Source organism: Myotis daubentonii, chromosome 13 (genome assembly GCF_963259705.1).
Source record: "Myotis daubentonii chromosome 13, mMyoDau2.1, whole genome shotgun sequence".
In the NCBI taxonomy this organism is placed as follows: domain Eukaryota; kingdom Metazoa; phylum Chordata; class Mammalia; order Chiroptera; family Vespertilionidae; genus Myotis; species Myotis daubentonii.
The window spans coordinates 42,859,825-42,876,721 of NC_081852.1; the positions used below are offsets into that span (position 1 = coordinate 42,859,825).

Sequence of the window (16,897 nt, forward strand, 5' to 3'; positions counted from 1 at the left end):
TGTTCTTTGTTTTATGTTGTGCTGTATCTACAGTATTTCAAGTACTCCACAGTGTGTGCCTTGGAATTTGTTATTTCTGCATTTCAACTGATTTGAGAAGAAATGTTATTGGGTCAATAAGACAATGCTTGAGAAGAAATTATAGACCTGTGCTGCAGGCAAAATAATGAGTCATAAGCATATGTAATTATATAAGACATTCAGGATAGCATAGTTTTAGTGACAAATAACAGTGCTTAAACTTTTGAAAAGACATTTAACTTGATCTTTGAGGCACTACATAAAAAAGAGAAAAACCAAATTACTGGAATCTCTTGAGTTCAAATTCTTCCAACTATCTGTTGTATGAATTTGAGTAAGTTATTTAAACTCTATGTGCTTTATTTTCTCCATCTCTAAAATGAGATTAAAAATAGTACCTATCTTACAGAATTGTTTTAAGTATTAAATAGTATATGAAAGGGCCTGGCCGGCGAGGCTCAGTGGTTGAGCATCAACCTATGAACCAGGAGGCTGAGGTTTCACTCCGGTCGGGGCACCTGCCTGGGTTGTGGACTCAGTCCCCAGTGGGGGGTGAGCAGGAAGCAGCCAATCAATGATTCTCTCTCATTATTGATGTTCCTATCTCTCTCTCCTTTCCCTTCCTCTCTGAAATCAATAAAAATATATTTTAAAAAATAATAATATAAGGAAATTGCTTAGCTCAGGACTTAGCTGGGAGTACCCACTCAATAAATAGTAACTCCTATCATTATTCCACAAATTCATATGTTACTCTGATTTTTCCCCCTAAATTGATAGGTACTTAAGATGTCTGCATTAATTTTTACAGTAATAGTTACTATGTTATCTACAAGGAATGTAATTAAGATTCACTCACAATGATGAAACTACTCTTTATGATAATGTAGTATCATATCATATTTAATATTCCCAAAGGCCAGCGTTGGAAGACCACTGCATAAAGAATGAGCAGATGTGAATTCTATGCCCAGCTTTATCTGCTCTGCTTCCATCCTTAAATCTCCAATGGCTCTGCACCTGCATCTTTAGACCCTTGAAAATGACTTAGCCTTGGAGTCTTAGGGTCACTTCTGCTCACAATTAATTCATTGACCAGAACCAGTCACCCATTTGTTTGTGTAGCTGGCACATAGTAGGCTCTGAATAACCAATCTTTTAAAAGATTAAATGGAAACAAGTTTGAGCGGTTGCTCAGTCGGTTTTGTTAGATGGGCAAAATGGGTTTCGCAATGCCCATTTTGCTAAAGCTCAGCAAAGATATACAAGTACTTTCTGTGATTTTACCAAACTTTCTTTTACTTACTTAAAATTTTCCTAAGGACTTCTTTGGTTTTAAACACTTTCATTTTCCCTAACTCAGATGCATTTTATGCCCTTTCAGGTTTCAAAAATGAAAACACATTTTCCATGGAAACATCCTTCCTTTGCTGCCTACTTATAAATAACTCCTTTCTGGTGATTCTCCCTCCCCCCACCCCCTTTATAGTCTCCTAATAAAGATAAAAGTGAACTGCCTGTTTGGTTTTTCCTGAAAATCAGATGAACAAAATACCATTTGTTCAGGTAAATATAGATCAGCACAGAATATGATATCAAGGGCTATGAAAAAAAAACCACTTTTTGAAAATAAAAAATATCCCTGCATCCTCTTGAAACTGTTAACATATATTTTTTAAAATTTTCTAATTAATACATTTCAACTTTAAGCTTTCTTTCTTTAAATTTTATTTTATTGTTATTTTTATTGATTTCAGACAGGAAGAGAGAGGGAGAGAGATAGAAACATCAACGATGACAGAGAATCATTGATTGGCTGCCTCCTGGATGCCCCACATTGAGGATCGAGCCTGAAACCTGGGCATGTGCCCTGGCCAGGAATCGAACCCGTGAACCTCCTGGTTCATAGAACCACGCTCACCCAAGGATATCTTCCCATTGATTTTTAGAGAGAGGGAAAGACAGAGAGAAATATCGATGTGTTTCACACATCAATTGGTTGCCTCCTGCAGGAGCCCCAACCGGGCTCCAGTGGAGGAGGAGCCTGCTACGGAGGTACATGCCCTCCCCAGACTCTGGTCTGCAGGCCAAGGCTCTATCTCCTGAGCAGAACCGGCTAGGGCATTAAGATCCTCTTAATCTCTGTGAGACTAAGAGATTATGTTGGAAGTATTACCATTGGTTTGATTACTTTTAAACAAAATATATGGGGTCATTGGAAAATACATTCTTTATTAATTTATTTATAGTTACATGTTTTTCATTTATTTCAAACTTTATGAAACATAACTTCCTCCAAAAACCATAGAAACTTGGTTAAAAGCTACAAGACTCAAACCTACCACCTAGCGGTGAAGAAAGGAAGTTTCAATCTTTTATCTCATATTTGTGCTCTCCCCTCACCACTTAGGACAGTTTTATGTACACAGAAATTGAATACTTCATGACTTAATAGCTTGTTCATTTGGCAGTACTCTTAAGTCAGTGAAGTATTGTGGAATTCTGGGAACTGGGGAAAAAGTCATTGGTTTTTAATATTTGGGGGCCAGAAAGTGCTTTTCTATTCATACATCTCAAACCACTCCAACCCAAGAGGCCCACTCTCTTTATGGACGGACGTCGCCGTTCCACAAGTTCCTGGTTCAGAGAATCAAGACCACTACCCTTGAAGAGACATAAATCAATGCACCAATGGGATCCCTGACGCCAAGTACTTAACTGATTTGTTTTACCTGCTACAATAATTAAAATTAAGTCTCCACATTTAAATTTACATATCTAAAAGCAGGAATGCGCCGTCTTTAATCTTAAACCCCGAAGGTGAGGAAGAGCCAGCATTCCAGGGTACTGGGCCTATTGTTAAAGAGGGATCTATTTTCCGTTGTTTTTCTTCTGCTTTTGTAAACCCTCCCTCCAAGCTCCCCCTCCCTCCCCAGCCCGCCCTCGCCTGTCTCCTTTCCCCCTTTCATTCTTCTCTCTTTTCACTTTCAGGTAACAGTCAAGTAAGTAAAGGCCAGCATTATGTTGGCACGGAATAGCTAGTGCCCTACCCAGGATTATTGAACGATTCCAGGGTTCCACCCGAAAACCCCCTTCGAAAATACTTCTTTTCCAGTCTTTCCTGAAAGACGGAATGGAGTCCTTTCCAGCACTCTGCCATAAGTATTGTCAATTAAGCCTTCTTTTCAAACGTCATTCTCACTCTAGCACAGTGGTTCTCAACCTTCCTCATGCCGCGACCCTTGAATACAGCGCCTCATGTTGTGGTGACCCCCAACCATAAAATTATTTTCGTTGCTACTTCATAACTGTAATGTTGCTACTGTTATGAATTGTAATGTAAATATCTGATATGCAGGATGTATGTTCATTGTTACAAATTGAACATAATTAAAGCATAGTGATTAATCACAAAAACAATATGTAATTATATATGTGTTTTCCGACGGTCTTAGGCGACCCCCAAAGGGGTCGCGACCCCCAGGTTGAGAACCGCTGCTCTAGCACCATGTTCTCAAACCCCCTTCCACACAACACTGGAGGGGTTCTTAATTTGTCAACCTGAGAATTTTACCTATGATCAGTCTTGCTAGTAGAAACCACTTGGTTTTTCTTTTAAATTTAAATTAAAACGCTTGATTTCAGTTTTTACCGGACTTACGAAGGTTGTGTAAGCCTTCCAAGGACTTAATAACATGTATCCTTTTATCTTTTAAAACTTCAGGGCTCAGTGCCTCCACGGTCATCGGGTATTTATTCTGAATTTTGCTTCTTAAACAGGCTGGTGGGAGGGGCAGTTTCGGCGAGAAGTTCTGAGGACCAGTCACTCGAAACTTGCAACAGTTGGTGCCTGGCCACAGGCGGGCTGGACGCGGTAGATGGGACCCGTCTGAGAAACAAAAAGCCCCGGGAGGGAAGGCAGGGGCAGCGGCGGCCTGGAGGACGGGGCGGCGGCGGCGCGGGGCGGCAGGGCGAGCTCCGGCCGCAGGAAGGCGCCTCGCTCGGCGGCGGCGGCGGCCACGGCCAAGGACCGCGGGGACCGCAGCCCGGCCGGCCGCGCGCGCCGGGCGGGCGTGCCCCCAGGTCGCCTCCCGGGCCACGCCGGGGCCACCGCGAGGTGAGACCGGCCCTGCCCCCGCACCGCCCCCGGCGGGAGGCGCGACGCCCAGGCCGCGGGTGCGTGCGCGGCCCCGGGCGACGCGGCTGGGCGTGCGCGGGGCCGCGGCGGAGGCTGGGCCGGGCGGGCGGCAGAAGATGGCGAGGGTGTGTAGGCGGCAGCAATGCTCCGTTGAGAAGCGCGGCTTTCGGCAGGAACTGGACTCCTGGCGCCACAAGCTCCTCCACTGTGTCGGTGAGCTCCTCCTCCGGCCGCCGCCGGCCCCCGGGCCGCCCCGCCGCCGGCCGCCCCGGACGTGGGAGGGAGCCGGGGCAGGCATTGCTGCTCGGCCCGCCCGCCCTCTTTGGCTCGGGCGTCCCCCCTCCCCCACCCCCCGGAGTGCGGGCGCGCGACCTCCGGGCGGGCTCCCCGGGCTCGGGCCGCGGCGCGCGCCGGCCCCTCCCCTCGCGCACCCTCCCGGGCGGGTTCTCCGGCGGGGGAGCGCGCCATGCTCCCCTCCTCGCGGGACCCCTGATGGTGGAGGCTCGCCCCGCCGTGCTGACACTTGGCGGGGGTCGCCGCCGCGCGTCTCGCCGAGCCCAGCGCGGAGCCGGACCGGCCGGGGGGTTGGGGGGGGACCTGCTGGGCCGCCGCGCAGCCCCGTCCTCCGCTCCCGGGGGCGCCCTCCCCTCCCCGCGCCGCCCCTCCCCCACGCGCGTCAGCGGCGCGCGCCCCCGGCCCCACGTGCACGCGCGGCGGGCGGGCTGGCGGGCGCTCGGGCGTGTGCGAGGCGTGAGGTGGAGATGGGGGCGGAGGGAGCCGGAGCTGTCACAGGCCCGGGGTCCGCCTGACCGAGCCAAGTGGGGTGTCATGGCCGCGGGGGGCAGCGGCTGCATTTCCTCGGCTGGCGGCGGCGGCGGCGGCGGCCGGGGGGTTCATCCTCGACGCTCGGGTCGGTGTGTGTGTATTTGTGTTCGGTGTGTGCACGGCGGGGAGGACGGGGGTGAGGAGGGGGGTGTGGGACCGGGTCCGACCGAGAAGACTAGTCGCTCTTGTCCCCTCCCGGGGGGGTGTGCCGGAGCCGCCGCCTCGCCGACAGCCTCGTCCTCCCTCCCCCCGCCTCCCGCCTCCCGGCCCTCGGGCCGCCCGGGGTGGCATTTTCCCCGCGGGTCGGAGGGAGCTCGGTCGGGGGCGCCCCGGGAGGGGCCGGGCAGCCGAGCTGCGCCTCTCACACTCTGTGTTTTGTCTGTTTTTCTCTCCCAAGGTCCCGTTTCCCTCTGTGCGGCGGCCGGCGGGACCATAAGGGCTTAACTCATATATTTAACCCCCCTCCAAAAAGTAAGTGGCCCGTGTGGTGTCCCCGCTCCGCCCGCCGCCCCCCGCCCCGTGCATCCTCGCGTCGGGCTCTCCCGCCCCCCAGTATTGTTATTTCCCCGTCTTCGCCTCGGCGCTGCTGCCGTGGGGGGCGATGCGCTCTCGCCGTCCTCCGTCGCCCCCCACGCCCAGTCCTCGGGGAGCCCCAGCCTTCCAGCCCCCACCCCGCCCGCGGGGGGCACCCCTAGGAGCCAGGTCTTCCCCCACAGAACCCGGGAGGTTCTGTCCGTTCGCTGGGGCCCCTCATCCCCTCCTTCCCGGCTGGGTTTCGTTGGAGGAATTATGCAAATCCTGCTTTCTGGTGTCCATTCAGCGGCAATTTCATGCGGTGAGAAGTTCTCTTTGTTGTGTGAGGGGGAGCACAGACACTGATTTAATGGACATATCTGTCGGGGGGCAGGGCGAGGGGGTGTCGGAGAGGCTCAGTTTGGAAGAATTACTGCACTCGGTCCGCTCCGTGTCTTTGTGTTGGAGCTTTCTGGCTTGACAGGAGGGTCTGCCTTTTCCCATGTCCCACAAGGGATGGTTTCTATCACCACCGTAGATTATAAAGCAAAACTGAAACTTTAAGCAAGTCAGAAATAAGGTAACCTTTACTGAGAGGATAGAAGCCTCCCCATTCCTGCGGTGTTTCGTTATGAAAATGGATGTGAATTTCGTTAAAGATTTGGACTGTAACGTGAACATGGTTAATATAAACAGTGCTTTAAGGTGTCTGATATTGCTTTGGTTGTCCAAAGGTTAAAAGTACATTTTAAATTTTAAAAACATATGCGTGTGTAAATAACAAAGGCATGACTCAGGTTTTTGGTGTAATTTGTCTTATGGATATATTTTAAAATTTCCCTCCTGCCGATCCAAGTCCAGCTCTGCCCTCCAGGAATCGGCCTTTGGTTGATCGGTTTTCATTTACTCTGCTCTGTCTCTGCTTGTTTTATTCTTTCAAACCTATCATACACTTGCTAAAATGCTATGTCTGCTTTAAGCACTTTTTGAATTATGTATTTGTTGTAACCATCATATAAGATAGCTTACAAAAGGCACTTAGAAGGTTTTGAGAAGCATTACATTAATGAGTTTTCTGAATTGTGAGTTAATACAAAATCCTGAAATTATTGTGAAAAAATTGTAGTTTTTGTATTTGATTCACTTTTTTTAGTGATTGGTGTTTTGTGTTTTTTTTAAGTAGGACTTTTTTGTTTTTAAAAGATTTTGAAATTGTTGACTATAATTCTAAGGATTTCGTAAGTTACTGTTACTTTACTTTAGTCAGTGGTTCTTAACCTTCCTAATGCCGTGACCTTTTAATACAGTTCCTCATGTTGTTGGTGACCCCAATTTCATTGTTACAAATTGAACATAATTAAAGCATAGTGATTAATCACAAAAACAATATGTAATTATATATGTGTTTTCCGATGGTCTTAGGCGAACCCTGTGAAAGGGTCATTCACCCTCAAAGGGGTCGCGACCCACAGGTTGAGAACCGCTGCTTTAGATGGTTTCAGTGAGTTGTTTATCTTAATTCTGTTTGCTTTGAATCCTAATCTTCTGCCTCAGGCCCTCTTTGTGTCAGTTATTGCTAGTGTTAGTGATTAGTTACTGCTGCTTTACAAGGCTTTTTAAAAACTTGACTAATAAATCCTTCTGTAACTATCTGAATTGATTATCAAATTTTAGATTCATTTTTTTGAAGGAGGATATTAATCTGGTGATCAGTTTTCTTAAAGCATACTTTTGACTCCCAAATTTCTACTTTCGAGGTAGTAAAGTTCAGGAGATATTTAGAGTCCAGAGTGCAGAGCAGTATTTTAATCTGAACAGTAATATGTAATTGATAGTATCCCAATTAAGATAATTTGGGCCTCATATTTTCTCTTTTATTATGCAGGGTGTGGCAAAAGTAGGTTTACAGTTGTGAGTATGTAAAATGCAGAGTTTATTCTTGTACTTTTATTTATTATGGTATTATTTTCTATATAAACAACTGTAAACCTACTTTTGTCCCACCCTGTATGTAATTTAAGGGGAAAGTTATAAGGAAATCATTTGTAGTGTTAACTTTCTGTATTTAAAAGGGCTGGCAATGATTCTTATGTACAATCCAAAAGATAATTATGTATGTTGTTTGTCACTAGCAGATGTAATAATTTCTCTTTTATTTTAGTGGGGTTGGTTCTGAGCAGTTAATCTTCTATTTGATTGTGTTGACTGATTATTTTAATACTTTGGGATCATTTGATTTCTATAGTTAAATTATAGCAGCCTTAGGATTAAAAATGAATTCTCATTTCCAAAATCTAATTCTCTCTCTTTTTTCTTTTTTTTTTTACGGAGGGTGTAGGGAGGTGGGCATGTCTGTATTGTGGACGTGGAAGTGTTGGTGTCTCCATTAATTATGAGGTTTTAGTTGAATTGGAGTTAGCAGGTTTATGCAGTGATTATGATCAAGATGAATATTTGGTCACCAGGTGTTTATTGAGGCATCCTCTGGAATGAGGATAGTCAGTCAGATTCCAGGAAGATTGAGGTTCTCTAAGCTGCCTGGTGTGATGTGGCCTATTGCTTGGCTGCTCCTCATCCTTGCTGTATTCTTAAGAAGCTCTTCCCAATGTAGGAAAAAGTTGTGATTTCAACTTGGTTCTAGCTTAGCTGAAGGATAGCAAGATAAATCTCTTTGACTTACACAAAGTTATTAATTTCAGATTGGCCTAATTCCCTCAGATATGCTTGTAGCTGGAGCAATTCTAGGCAGCACCTGAATACTATTTTAAAAATTTTTTTTAAGTCTTTTGGATTACATAGTATGACCTGAAATTTTTTTACAGAGTGAGGATTAGGTGTTCAGTGTCTATGGGGACTTGCCATTTCTGAGTACTTGCCTAATCACTTAGTTGTTTAGTAGTGCTATTTTTAGGAAGGAAAGGCAATTAGGTAAGTACTTCAGTTAAATATTTATTAAGCATCTGCTTTGTACCAGGCACTGTGGGCAAGCAAAGATATTGGGGAAGCTGCCCCAACCTTCAGGGACCTTTTAGTCCTTAAAGAAAATATAGTGTATTCAGATACAGTACAAGGCAAAATGTGCCTTCCCATGGTGCAGGCGAGTGGTAGTGGTATTTAGAAATGAAAGAAATCTCTCAAGATGATGAAGGAAGATTTCATGGAGAATGTGGCAGATTTTTGCTTCATTTTGATGAAATGGAAAAGCATTCCCATCATGAAAGATGAGTTGGGGGCAGCTCCTACGTTGGGTGGCTGCCCCCCCCCCCCCACGCCCCAGGGAGGTGACCAGTGGTGGTGATGGGGGGCGGGGCCAGCCAGTGGGACAGCATCAGGCCACCAGCCAAGGCGGGTGGCTGGGCCGGGGGAGGGGGGTGAAGGTGCGGGTTGGGCGGCTGATTGCCCTGCCCACAGATGGCCCTGACCGCCGGCCAGGCCTAGGGACTCTACCCTATATATTGGGAACAGTCTGTTAGATTTAAAAAATAAAAACTACTCTAACTGAAAAAACAGGATGATGCAGCGATGACATGCATAGACTCTGGCTTGCACATTTTGTGATCAGCCCTGATTCTGACACTTAAGAACTGTGTGACAAAGCCAATTACTTAACTTCTCTCTGCTTCAGTTTTTCCACCCATAAGATGGGGAAAATGGCACTACTGCTTCAGAAGGATCATGTTATGTACTACTTTTTATAATCAGGACAAAAAAATGTAGCTGTCCATACAACAGCAAGATGCTTTTCACCTGTATGAAAAGTATGGTCACTGGTGCATGCAGCGTCCCGGATTGCGAGAGGGATGTCCAACTGCCGGTTTAGGCCCGATCCCCCCTAAGCCGGCATTTGGATATCCTTAGCGCCGCTGTGTTTGCCAGCATGAGCCTGGCTTCTGGCTGAGCAGCTCTCCGCCTGTGGGAGCGCACTGATCACCAGGGGGCAGCTCCTGTGTTGAGCGTCTGCCCCTTGGTGGTCAGTGCACATCATAGTGACTGGTTGTTCTGCCTTTTGGTCGATTTGCATATTAGCCTTTTATTATAGAGGACTAGAGGCCCAGTGCACAAAAATTTGTGCACTGGCGGGGGGGGTGTGTGTGTGAAAGGGTGGGGGGGTGTCCCTCAGCCGGACCTGTGCCCTCTCACAGTCTGGGACCCCTTGGGAGATAACCACCTGCTGGCTTAGGCCGGCTCCCCGGGTGGCAGATGGCAGGACTGGATCCCGCACTGGGTTGCAGATGGCAGGCCCTCTGCCACGCTGCCCCGCCCTGCTGCCCACCGCACACAGCAGGCCCGGTGGGCAGTGGGGTGGGGCGGGGCACAGGGCGGGCTGAATGCGATCTGCCGCGCCCTGCCCCACTGGCCGCCGGGCCGTGCACATGGACTGCAGGCCCCGCTGGCCGCTGGGCCGCGCACGTGGACAGCAGGCCTGGCAGGCGGCGGGGCATGTGGCAACTGGTGGCGGGGTGGGCAGATCACACTGTCCCGCCCTGCCTGCAGTATGCAAATTAGCTGCCATCTTTGTTGGCGGTTAATTTGCATATTGTGCTGATTAGCCAATGGGAGGTGTAGTGAAGGTATGGTCAATTACCATGTTTGTCTATTTATTAGCCTTTTATTATATAGCATTATATAGGATTAATTTCAGGTGTTCAGCATGGTGGTTAGACAAATCATATTTTACTGACTTATCCTTTCTTCTTTTTTTTTCTGTTCATCAGATTATTTATTCACTTGATTTTTAGATTCACTTGTTGATAGATGAGTATTTGTTGTTCATAATTTGTATCTTTACCTTTTTCTTCTTCTTCCTCTTCTTAAAGGATACCTTTCAGCATTTCATATAATACTGGTTTGGTGGTGATGAACTCCTTTAGCTTTTCCTTATCTATGAAGCTCTTTATCTGACCTTCAATTCTGAATGATAGCTTTGCTGGATAAAGTAATCTTGGTTGTAGGTTCTTGGCATTCATCTCTTTGAATATTTCTTGCTACTCCCTTCTGGCCTGCAAAGTTTCCATTGAGAAATCAGCTGACAGTCATATGGGTACTCCCATGTAGGTAACTGACTGTCTTTCTCTTGCTGCTTTTAAGATTCTCTCTTTGTCTTTTGCTCTTGGCATTTTAATTATGATGTGTCTTGGTGTGGTCCTCTTTGGATTCCTTTTGTTTGGGGTTCTCTGCGCTTCCTGGAGTTGTAAGTCTATTTCTTTCACCAGGTAGGGGAAGTTTTCTGTCATTATTTCTTCAAATAGGTTTTCAATATCTTGCCCTCTTTCTTCTTCTGGCACCCCTATAATTCTGATGTTGGTACGCTTGAAGCTGTCCCAGAGGCTCCTTACACTATCTTTGTATTTTTGGATTTTTTTTTCATTTTGCTTTTCCGGTTGGGTGATTTTTGCTTCTTCATATTTCAAATCTTTGACTTGATTCTTGCGATCCTCTAGTCTGCTTTTGGGACTCTACATAATATCCTTTATTTCAGTCAGTGTATGCTTAATTTCTAGTTGGTTCTTTTTCATAACCTCGAGGGTCTCACTAGATTTCTTGAGGGTCTCACTACATTTATCGGCCATCTCACCAGTCTTTTTGAGGGTCTTACTAAATTTATCAGTGTTTTCTAGAAAGTTCTTGAAAAACCTTAAAAGTGTGGTATTGAACTCTATATCCAGTTGTTTGCTTTCCTCCATTTCTGTCATTTGTGACCTGTTTCTTTGTCTCTGCATTTTTTATGCTTCCCTGTGTTGGTAGAGTGGCTTTGTGTCCTAGGTGTCCTACAGGGCCCAGTGGCTCAGCCTCCCCAGTTACCTGAGGTGGACACTCTTGGTGCACTCCTTTGTGGGCTTTGTGCACAGTCTTGTTGTAGTTAAGCCTTGATTGTTGTAGGTATCATTGGGAGGAATTGACCTCCAGGCCAATTGGCTGTGAGAATCAGCTGTGTCTACAGTGGGAGAACTTCTGTGCTGGAGACACCCTTCTGGGGCAAGACTTGCTTCAGTGGGGCTTTGGTGCTCACTGAGTCTGCCCCCTGAGTGTGTCCCTTATGTATCTGAGGAGTTGTAATTGGATGGTCCCGCTCTGACCACTGGGTACACTGGCTCTTGGATCTAAGGAGCTGCTATCTAAGGTAGCTATCTAAGGTAGCTCTGCCTGAGGCAACCCAGCAGGAGCTGTGAAGAGATCTGCAGATTCCCCTTCCTTGTTTGGGGTTTGGAGGTGCCCAAATGAGGCCCAGCTGTGAAGCAGTGCAAGCTGCTGTAGGGCCTTGGGCCTTCTCTTGGAAGTTCTGGTTCTGTCTGGCCCAGCTGCCATTTGTTAGGTAATTTTCAGGTTGCAAAGGGCCAGGGTATTCATATGCAAAAGCCCCTGCCGCAGTTTGGGTGGGGCGGGGTCTCAGGAAATCAACAGGGCGGAGCAAGCAGCTATGGCTGATCCTCAGCCCTGCCCTAAGGGGCCCTGCGTCTCAGTGTCCCAGTAATCGCTGCAAGCACCTCTGAGAGAAAGCCACCCTCGAGTTCCGAGTTCTGCCTGCTGCCAGACAGTCCAGTTTCTCCCTGTATGAGTCTGGGTCCCCAGAGACTCACCCGGAACTGGAGTTCAGAGCAGTCGGGGGCTTGTGACTCCCTCCAGATTCAAAAAGACAGCCACGTCCTCAGTTGCCAGCCCTTGCCGCGTGCGCCTCCGTACCTCCTCTGAGTCTCAGTGTGCTTTTCTCTTTACTTCTAGTTGTAGAATTTCCACTCAGCCAGCCTTCCTGTGGTTCTGGATGATGTCCGTTTTGTCTTTTAGTTGTATTTTTGAATTTGTTGTGGGAGGCAGCAATTTCCGGTGTTTACCTATGCCGCCATCTTGGTTTTTCAAAACTACTCTCTCTTAATGTTACCGGGAAACCCCCAGGTGGGCTCCCTGACTTACCCTTTCTTCTGTTTCATCTAGTCTGTTGTTGAATCCTTCTCGTATACTTTTCAATGCACTTCTTGCATTAAACGTGTAATTAAATCTTCATAATAATTGTACTAGGTGGGCATTATTTTATTTTATTGTTTTGTTAATTCTCACCTAAGGATATTATTGATGAGAGAGAGAGACATCAGTGTAAGAGAAACATCAATTGGTTGCCTCCCATATGTGCCCGGACTGGGAATCTAACCCACAAATATTTACTGAGCATCTAGGTATGTCCTCTGACTGGGAATCAACCTTACAATCTTTTTTCATGTACAGGATGACACTCCAACTAACTGAGCCACCCAGCTGGGGCCTAGATGGGTATTATTTTAATGTATAGATAGAAAAATAACTGTGTGGATTGATGCTACTGTCAATTTATGGTGTTCGGCCTAAACTGGAGTCTCAGCACTGGGTGTTCTTTTGTGTATTCTTGCTCAGTTCCTGCAGTTTACCACAATGGCTCTCTTTTAGCCCCTGTGTACTCCTACTTCTCTCTCAGCTGATGATCTTGTCACCTACAGAACAGTGGAAATTGAGGCTATTGAAAGGAAATATTTTCCCAACATTCTCCTTTTCATCTCTAGGACTACTTGGAAAACTTGAGGAAAATATTTTCCTCTAAAACATTTTTTCAAATATTGACTGAACAAAACCACTGAGATGTTTGTAAAAATTGAAAATGTGGGTCATACCCCAGTTCTGCTGAATTAGAATCTTCTTAGGTGGGGCATGGGAATCTGTATTTTAAACAGAGGTCTCAGGTGATTCTTATACACTGAAGTTTGAAAACACTCGCATATAGAACAAAGTTACTTTAATCAACATACAAGGCCCTCCAAGATATTTGAGCCCAGTTAACTTCTTCAGTCTCAGCTGTCTGTATATTCTGCCCAGTTCTCACTCGTTAATCCTTCAGGTGCTCTAACCACAAAATATAGGACACTCTTTTTTTAGTGTGCAAGCATTATGCTACTTTACCTTCTTCCCTTTGTTTCTCCAACTCTACCCCTCCTAGTTTGCAAGACACTTGAAGTCAATGCTCATGTCACTTTTATTTTTTATTTTTAAGTACTTCATGTTTTTATTTTTTATTTTTAAGTACTGGCAAAGTACTGGTACACAATGGATGCTCAGTAAATATTTGTGGAAAGGTAGAAAACAGTACTTTGAAATATTACAGACTAAACAAGTGACTGAAATTAAGAGACAGTCTTCTATTTATAGTGACTCAAGTTGCTTAAGCAAAATAAAAATAAAATCAAAATTAGTGCGAGAAAGAGGGAATGTAGGCATTTTGGTCATAATTTGTGGTATCCTTAATGGTTTTAACATAGTGATTTTTTTTTTTTAAGGGAGGTAGGTGGGGCAAGTTACCCCTTTGAGAACCACTATATTAGAGGTACTAAGAACTCATTTTCAATGCACATGAGTTTTATGGAGACACAAGTGAAACCTGACCTTTAACAGGTAAAACATTATTTTGTCTTGTTTCACCTCAAAATGTAATCTTTTCCTTTTCATTCAGAATACGTGTATTAATTTGTGGTTTCTGACGTACCTCAAATTAAAAGCAATAGGAATGGACTAGGAATTTTCCAAGGACAAATGGGTAAAAGTTGAAGGTGGGCAGTAGGTGAAGGAAGCGTGCTTAGATTGTATGTGAGTATAAAATTATAGTGTTCTTTTCAGAAATCCAGGGACATTTATTGGCATACCATGTGTGTGACAAAGTTTGCTTGAAGTAGAAACAAATGAACCATGAACAATGGTAGCCATATTTAAGGGCAAGATTGTTGTGAATGTTCTTGATATGGAAATTTCAGTGTGACTTTGTCACTATTCCAGACGCTATATAGTGATGTTGACCTAGTACTGTCATTGCTTTAGGGATGGGGGTGATATGGCATGTAACTGAGAAAAAAAATATTTTATGAATGCTTTGTTTTTAGGTATTGGTACTTAGGTTTTTATAACTCTAAGAGTTCCTGGTATTGTTCATATTTTGCTATCAGAAGCCCACAGATTCATACTTGAACAAGCATGAATGAATTTGAAAGTTTAGATTCTAAAACCTTTCATGGCAGATGGCCTGGTGGTAAGTGAATGTATATGAATACAAACTATTTTGCTATTATAGCTTCATGTCTCTTTGCCAAGTTTGAGAAAAATAACTGGGGAAAAAAATGAGGCCCTGTTTTCAATCATATGGCACATTGCAATATTCTGCCTTTATTTATCAGGACTCATCAGAAATGCAATTCAAATTAAGTCAAAAAGATCATTTTGTAGGTTTATGAACTGGGAAGTTCACAGAGTAAAAAGCTAAAGCTAAGTTCTGACATGACTGTTTAGAAGTTTGACTTGTGTCATCAGGAATGTCTTCTTATCTTCACCTTTAAACATTCCTTTCATCTTTTGGTTTCCTTCTTCCGCAGATATGATGGTAAAGATGATCAGTGGCAGCTCTAGATTTATGTGATTCTTAAAATCCACATGTCTCTTTTTCTTGTAGTAGACCAGCCCAATTTGGTGTATGGAAGGACTCATTGGCCAGGCTTGGGTCTTGTGGCCTATCCCTGAACCATTCCTCAAGGCCTGGAGGGTGATTCTCTGACCCAACCTGGGGTGGTGGTGGTGGGGTACTTGGTTTTGGAGAGAGACTTTAAGGAAGGGCAGATTAATTCTTGAAAAGCAAATTGGATGCTATTACCTAAGAAAGGGAGATGGATGCTGGTTAGGCAAAATCTATAGATGTTCCATATATGAAGAAATTGACTGATTTGGATCAGGTTATGAGTTGTATTATATCCTTCCAAAAGATATGCTGAAGTCCTAACCCCAGGTATCTGTGGTAGCTTTATTTGGAAATAGGGTCTTTGCAGTTGTAATGAAGTTAAAATGAGGTCCATACTAGATATGGGGCCCTAATCCAATAACTGGTGTCCTTATAGGAAGAGGGAAATTTGAATACAGACAGGGAAGACAGCTATGTGAAGACAGAGGCAGAGATTGGAGATACACCGCCACAAGCCAAGGAATGCCAAGAATTGCTAACAATCACCAGAAGCTACAAAGAAGCAAGGAAGGATTCCTCCTTAGAGCCTTTATAGCAGGGGTGGGGAACCTGTTTTCTGCCAAGGGCCGTTTGGATATTTATAACATCATTCGGGGACCTTACAAAATTATCAAGCTAAAAATTAATCTGGCTGGGCTGGCGTGGCTCTGTGGTTGAGTGTTGACCTATGAACCAGGCGGTCACGGTTTGGATTCCTGGTTAGGACACATTCCCAGGTTGCCAGCTCGATCTCCAGTGTGGGGCATGCAGGAGGCAGCCAATCAATGATTCTCGTCATTGATGTTTCTCTCTCCCTTTCCCTTCCTCTCTGGAAAAAAACAACAACTTTTTTTTAAAGTTAGCCTGCTATATTTGGTCAAACATTTAATTTACTCCAAATGCCTTGGCAGGGCCAACCAAATGATTTTGCGGGCCTTTTGCGGCCTGGGGTTACATGTTCCCCACCCCTGCTTTAGAGGGAGCATGGCTCTGCCAGTGCCTTAATTTCTGCCTTCTAATATCCAGAACTGCGAGCAAATACATTTCTGTTGTTTTAAGCCACCTAGTTAGTGGTAATATGTTACAATAGTTCTAGGAAACTAATACAGACCATATGCGGTACATATAAAATTTATTTTTTTATTCCATTTATCTTCTTAAAATAAAATCCTGACCATAAAATTTCCCAATAAATATCTTTTGCATTTTAAATAGATTTTGTAGGGGTTTGGGATGACTTTGGAATTTATGGGTTTGGCATTTAAAAATACAGCATGGGACAAAAGTAGGTTTACAGTTGTGACTATGTGAAACACAGTTTACTCTTGTATTATTAGTTATTAAATATTGTATTATTTTTCATATGAACAACTGTAAACCTACTTTTACTCCACCCTGTATATACTATTTGGTTAAAATTTTCCCCTAGCCATAATAATTTGACATGATATTGTATGATTGATTATATTTATCGCATTCTACGTTTTAGAGTTTGTAGTTATAGTTTAACTCAGTGGTTCTCAACCTTCCTAATGCCGTGACCCTTTAATACAGTTCCTCATGTTGTGGTGATCCCCAATTTCATTGTTATAAATTGAACATAATTAAAACATAGTGATTAATCACCAAAACAATATGTAATTATATATGTGTTTTCCGATGGTCTTAGGTGACCCCTGTGAAAGGGTCGTTTGACCCCCAAAGGGGTTGCAACCCACAGGTTGAGAACTGTTGAACTGAAGCCATGGTCCTGGATGAACAATTGAATATTATTTCTCTATGTGTTTGACTCCCAAATAGCCCAGTGCCATGTGAGAATCAGTGGTAAAATAAAGTGAAACACCCAGAGTAAATATATTCCAACAGCCTGAATATAAAATAAAAATATGTCTAGGGCAATT

The 16,897-nt window shown here is 44.7% G+C and overlaps 1 protein-coding gene across 16 annotated transcripts in view; it reads left to right on the forward strand.

Annotated features, from left to right (window-relative positions):
- Nucleotides 1-3,869: 3,869 nt before the first annotated feature.
- LCOR (ligand dependent nuclear receptor corepressor) overlaps nucleotides 3,870-16,897 on the forward strand; it is a 121,589-nt gene continuing 108,561 nt past the window's right edge. For 3 of the 16 annotated variants that reach the window (XM_059660938.1, XM_059660939.1, XM_059660946.1), the window contains exons 1-2: nucleotides 4,664-5,073; nucleotides 5,382-5,455. In XM_059660938.1, coding sequence (XP_059516921.1) covers nucleotides 4,988-5,073; nucleotides 5,382-5,455 — 160 coding nt within the window. In that variant the 5' untranslated portion in view covers nucleotides 4,664-4,987. Of the gene's footprint in view, nucleotides 4,373-4,662; nucleotides 5,074-5,381; nucleotides 5,456-5,501; nucleotides 5,820-16,897 lie in introns of those variants that run through there. The other 13 variants (XM_059660944.1, XM_059660947.1, XM_059660943.1 and 10 more) reach the window with 12 other exon arrangements.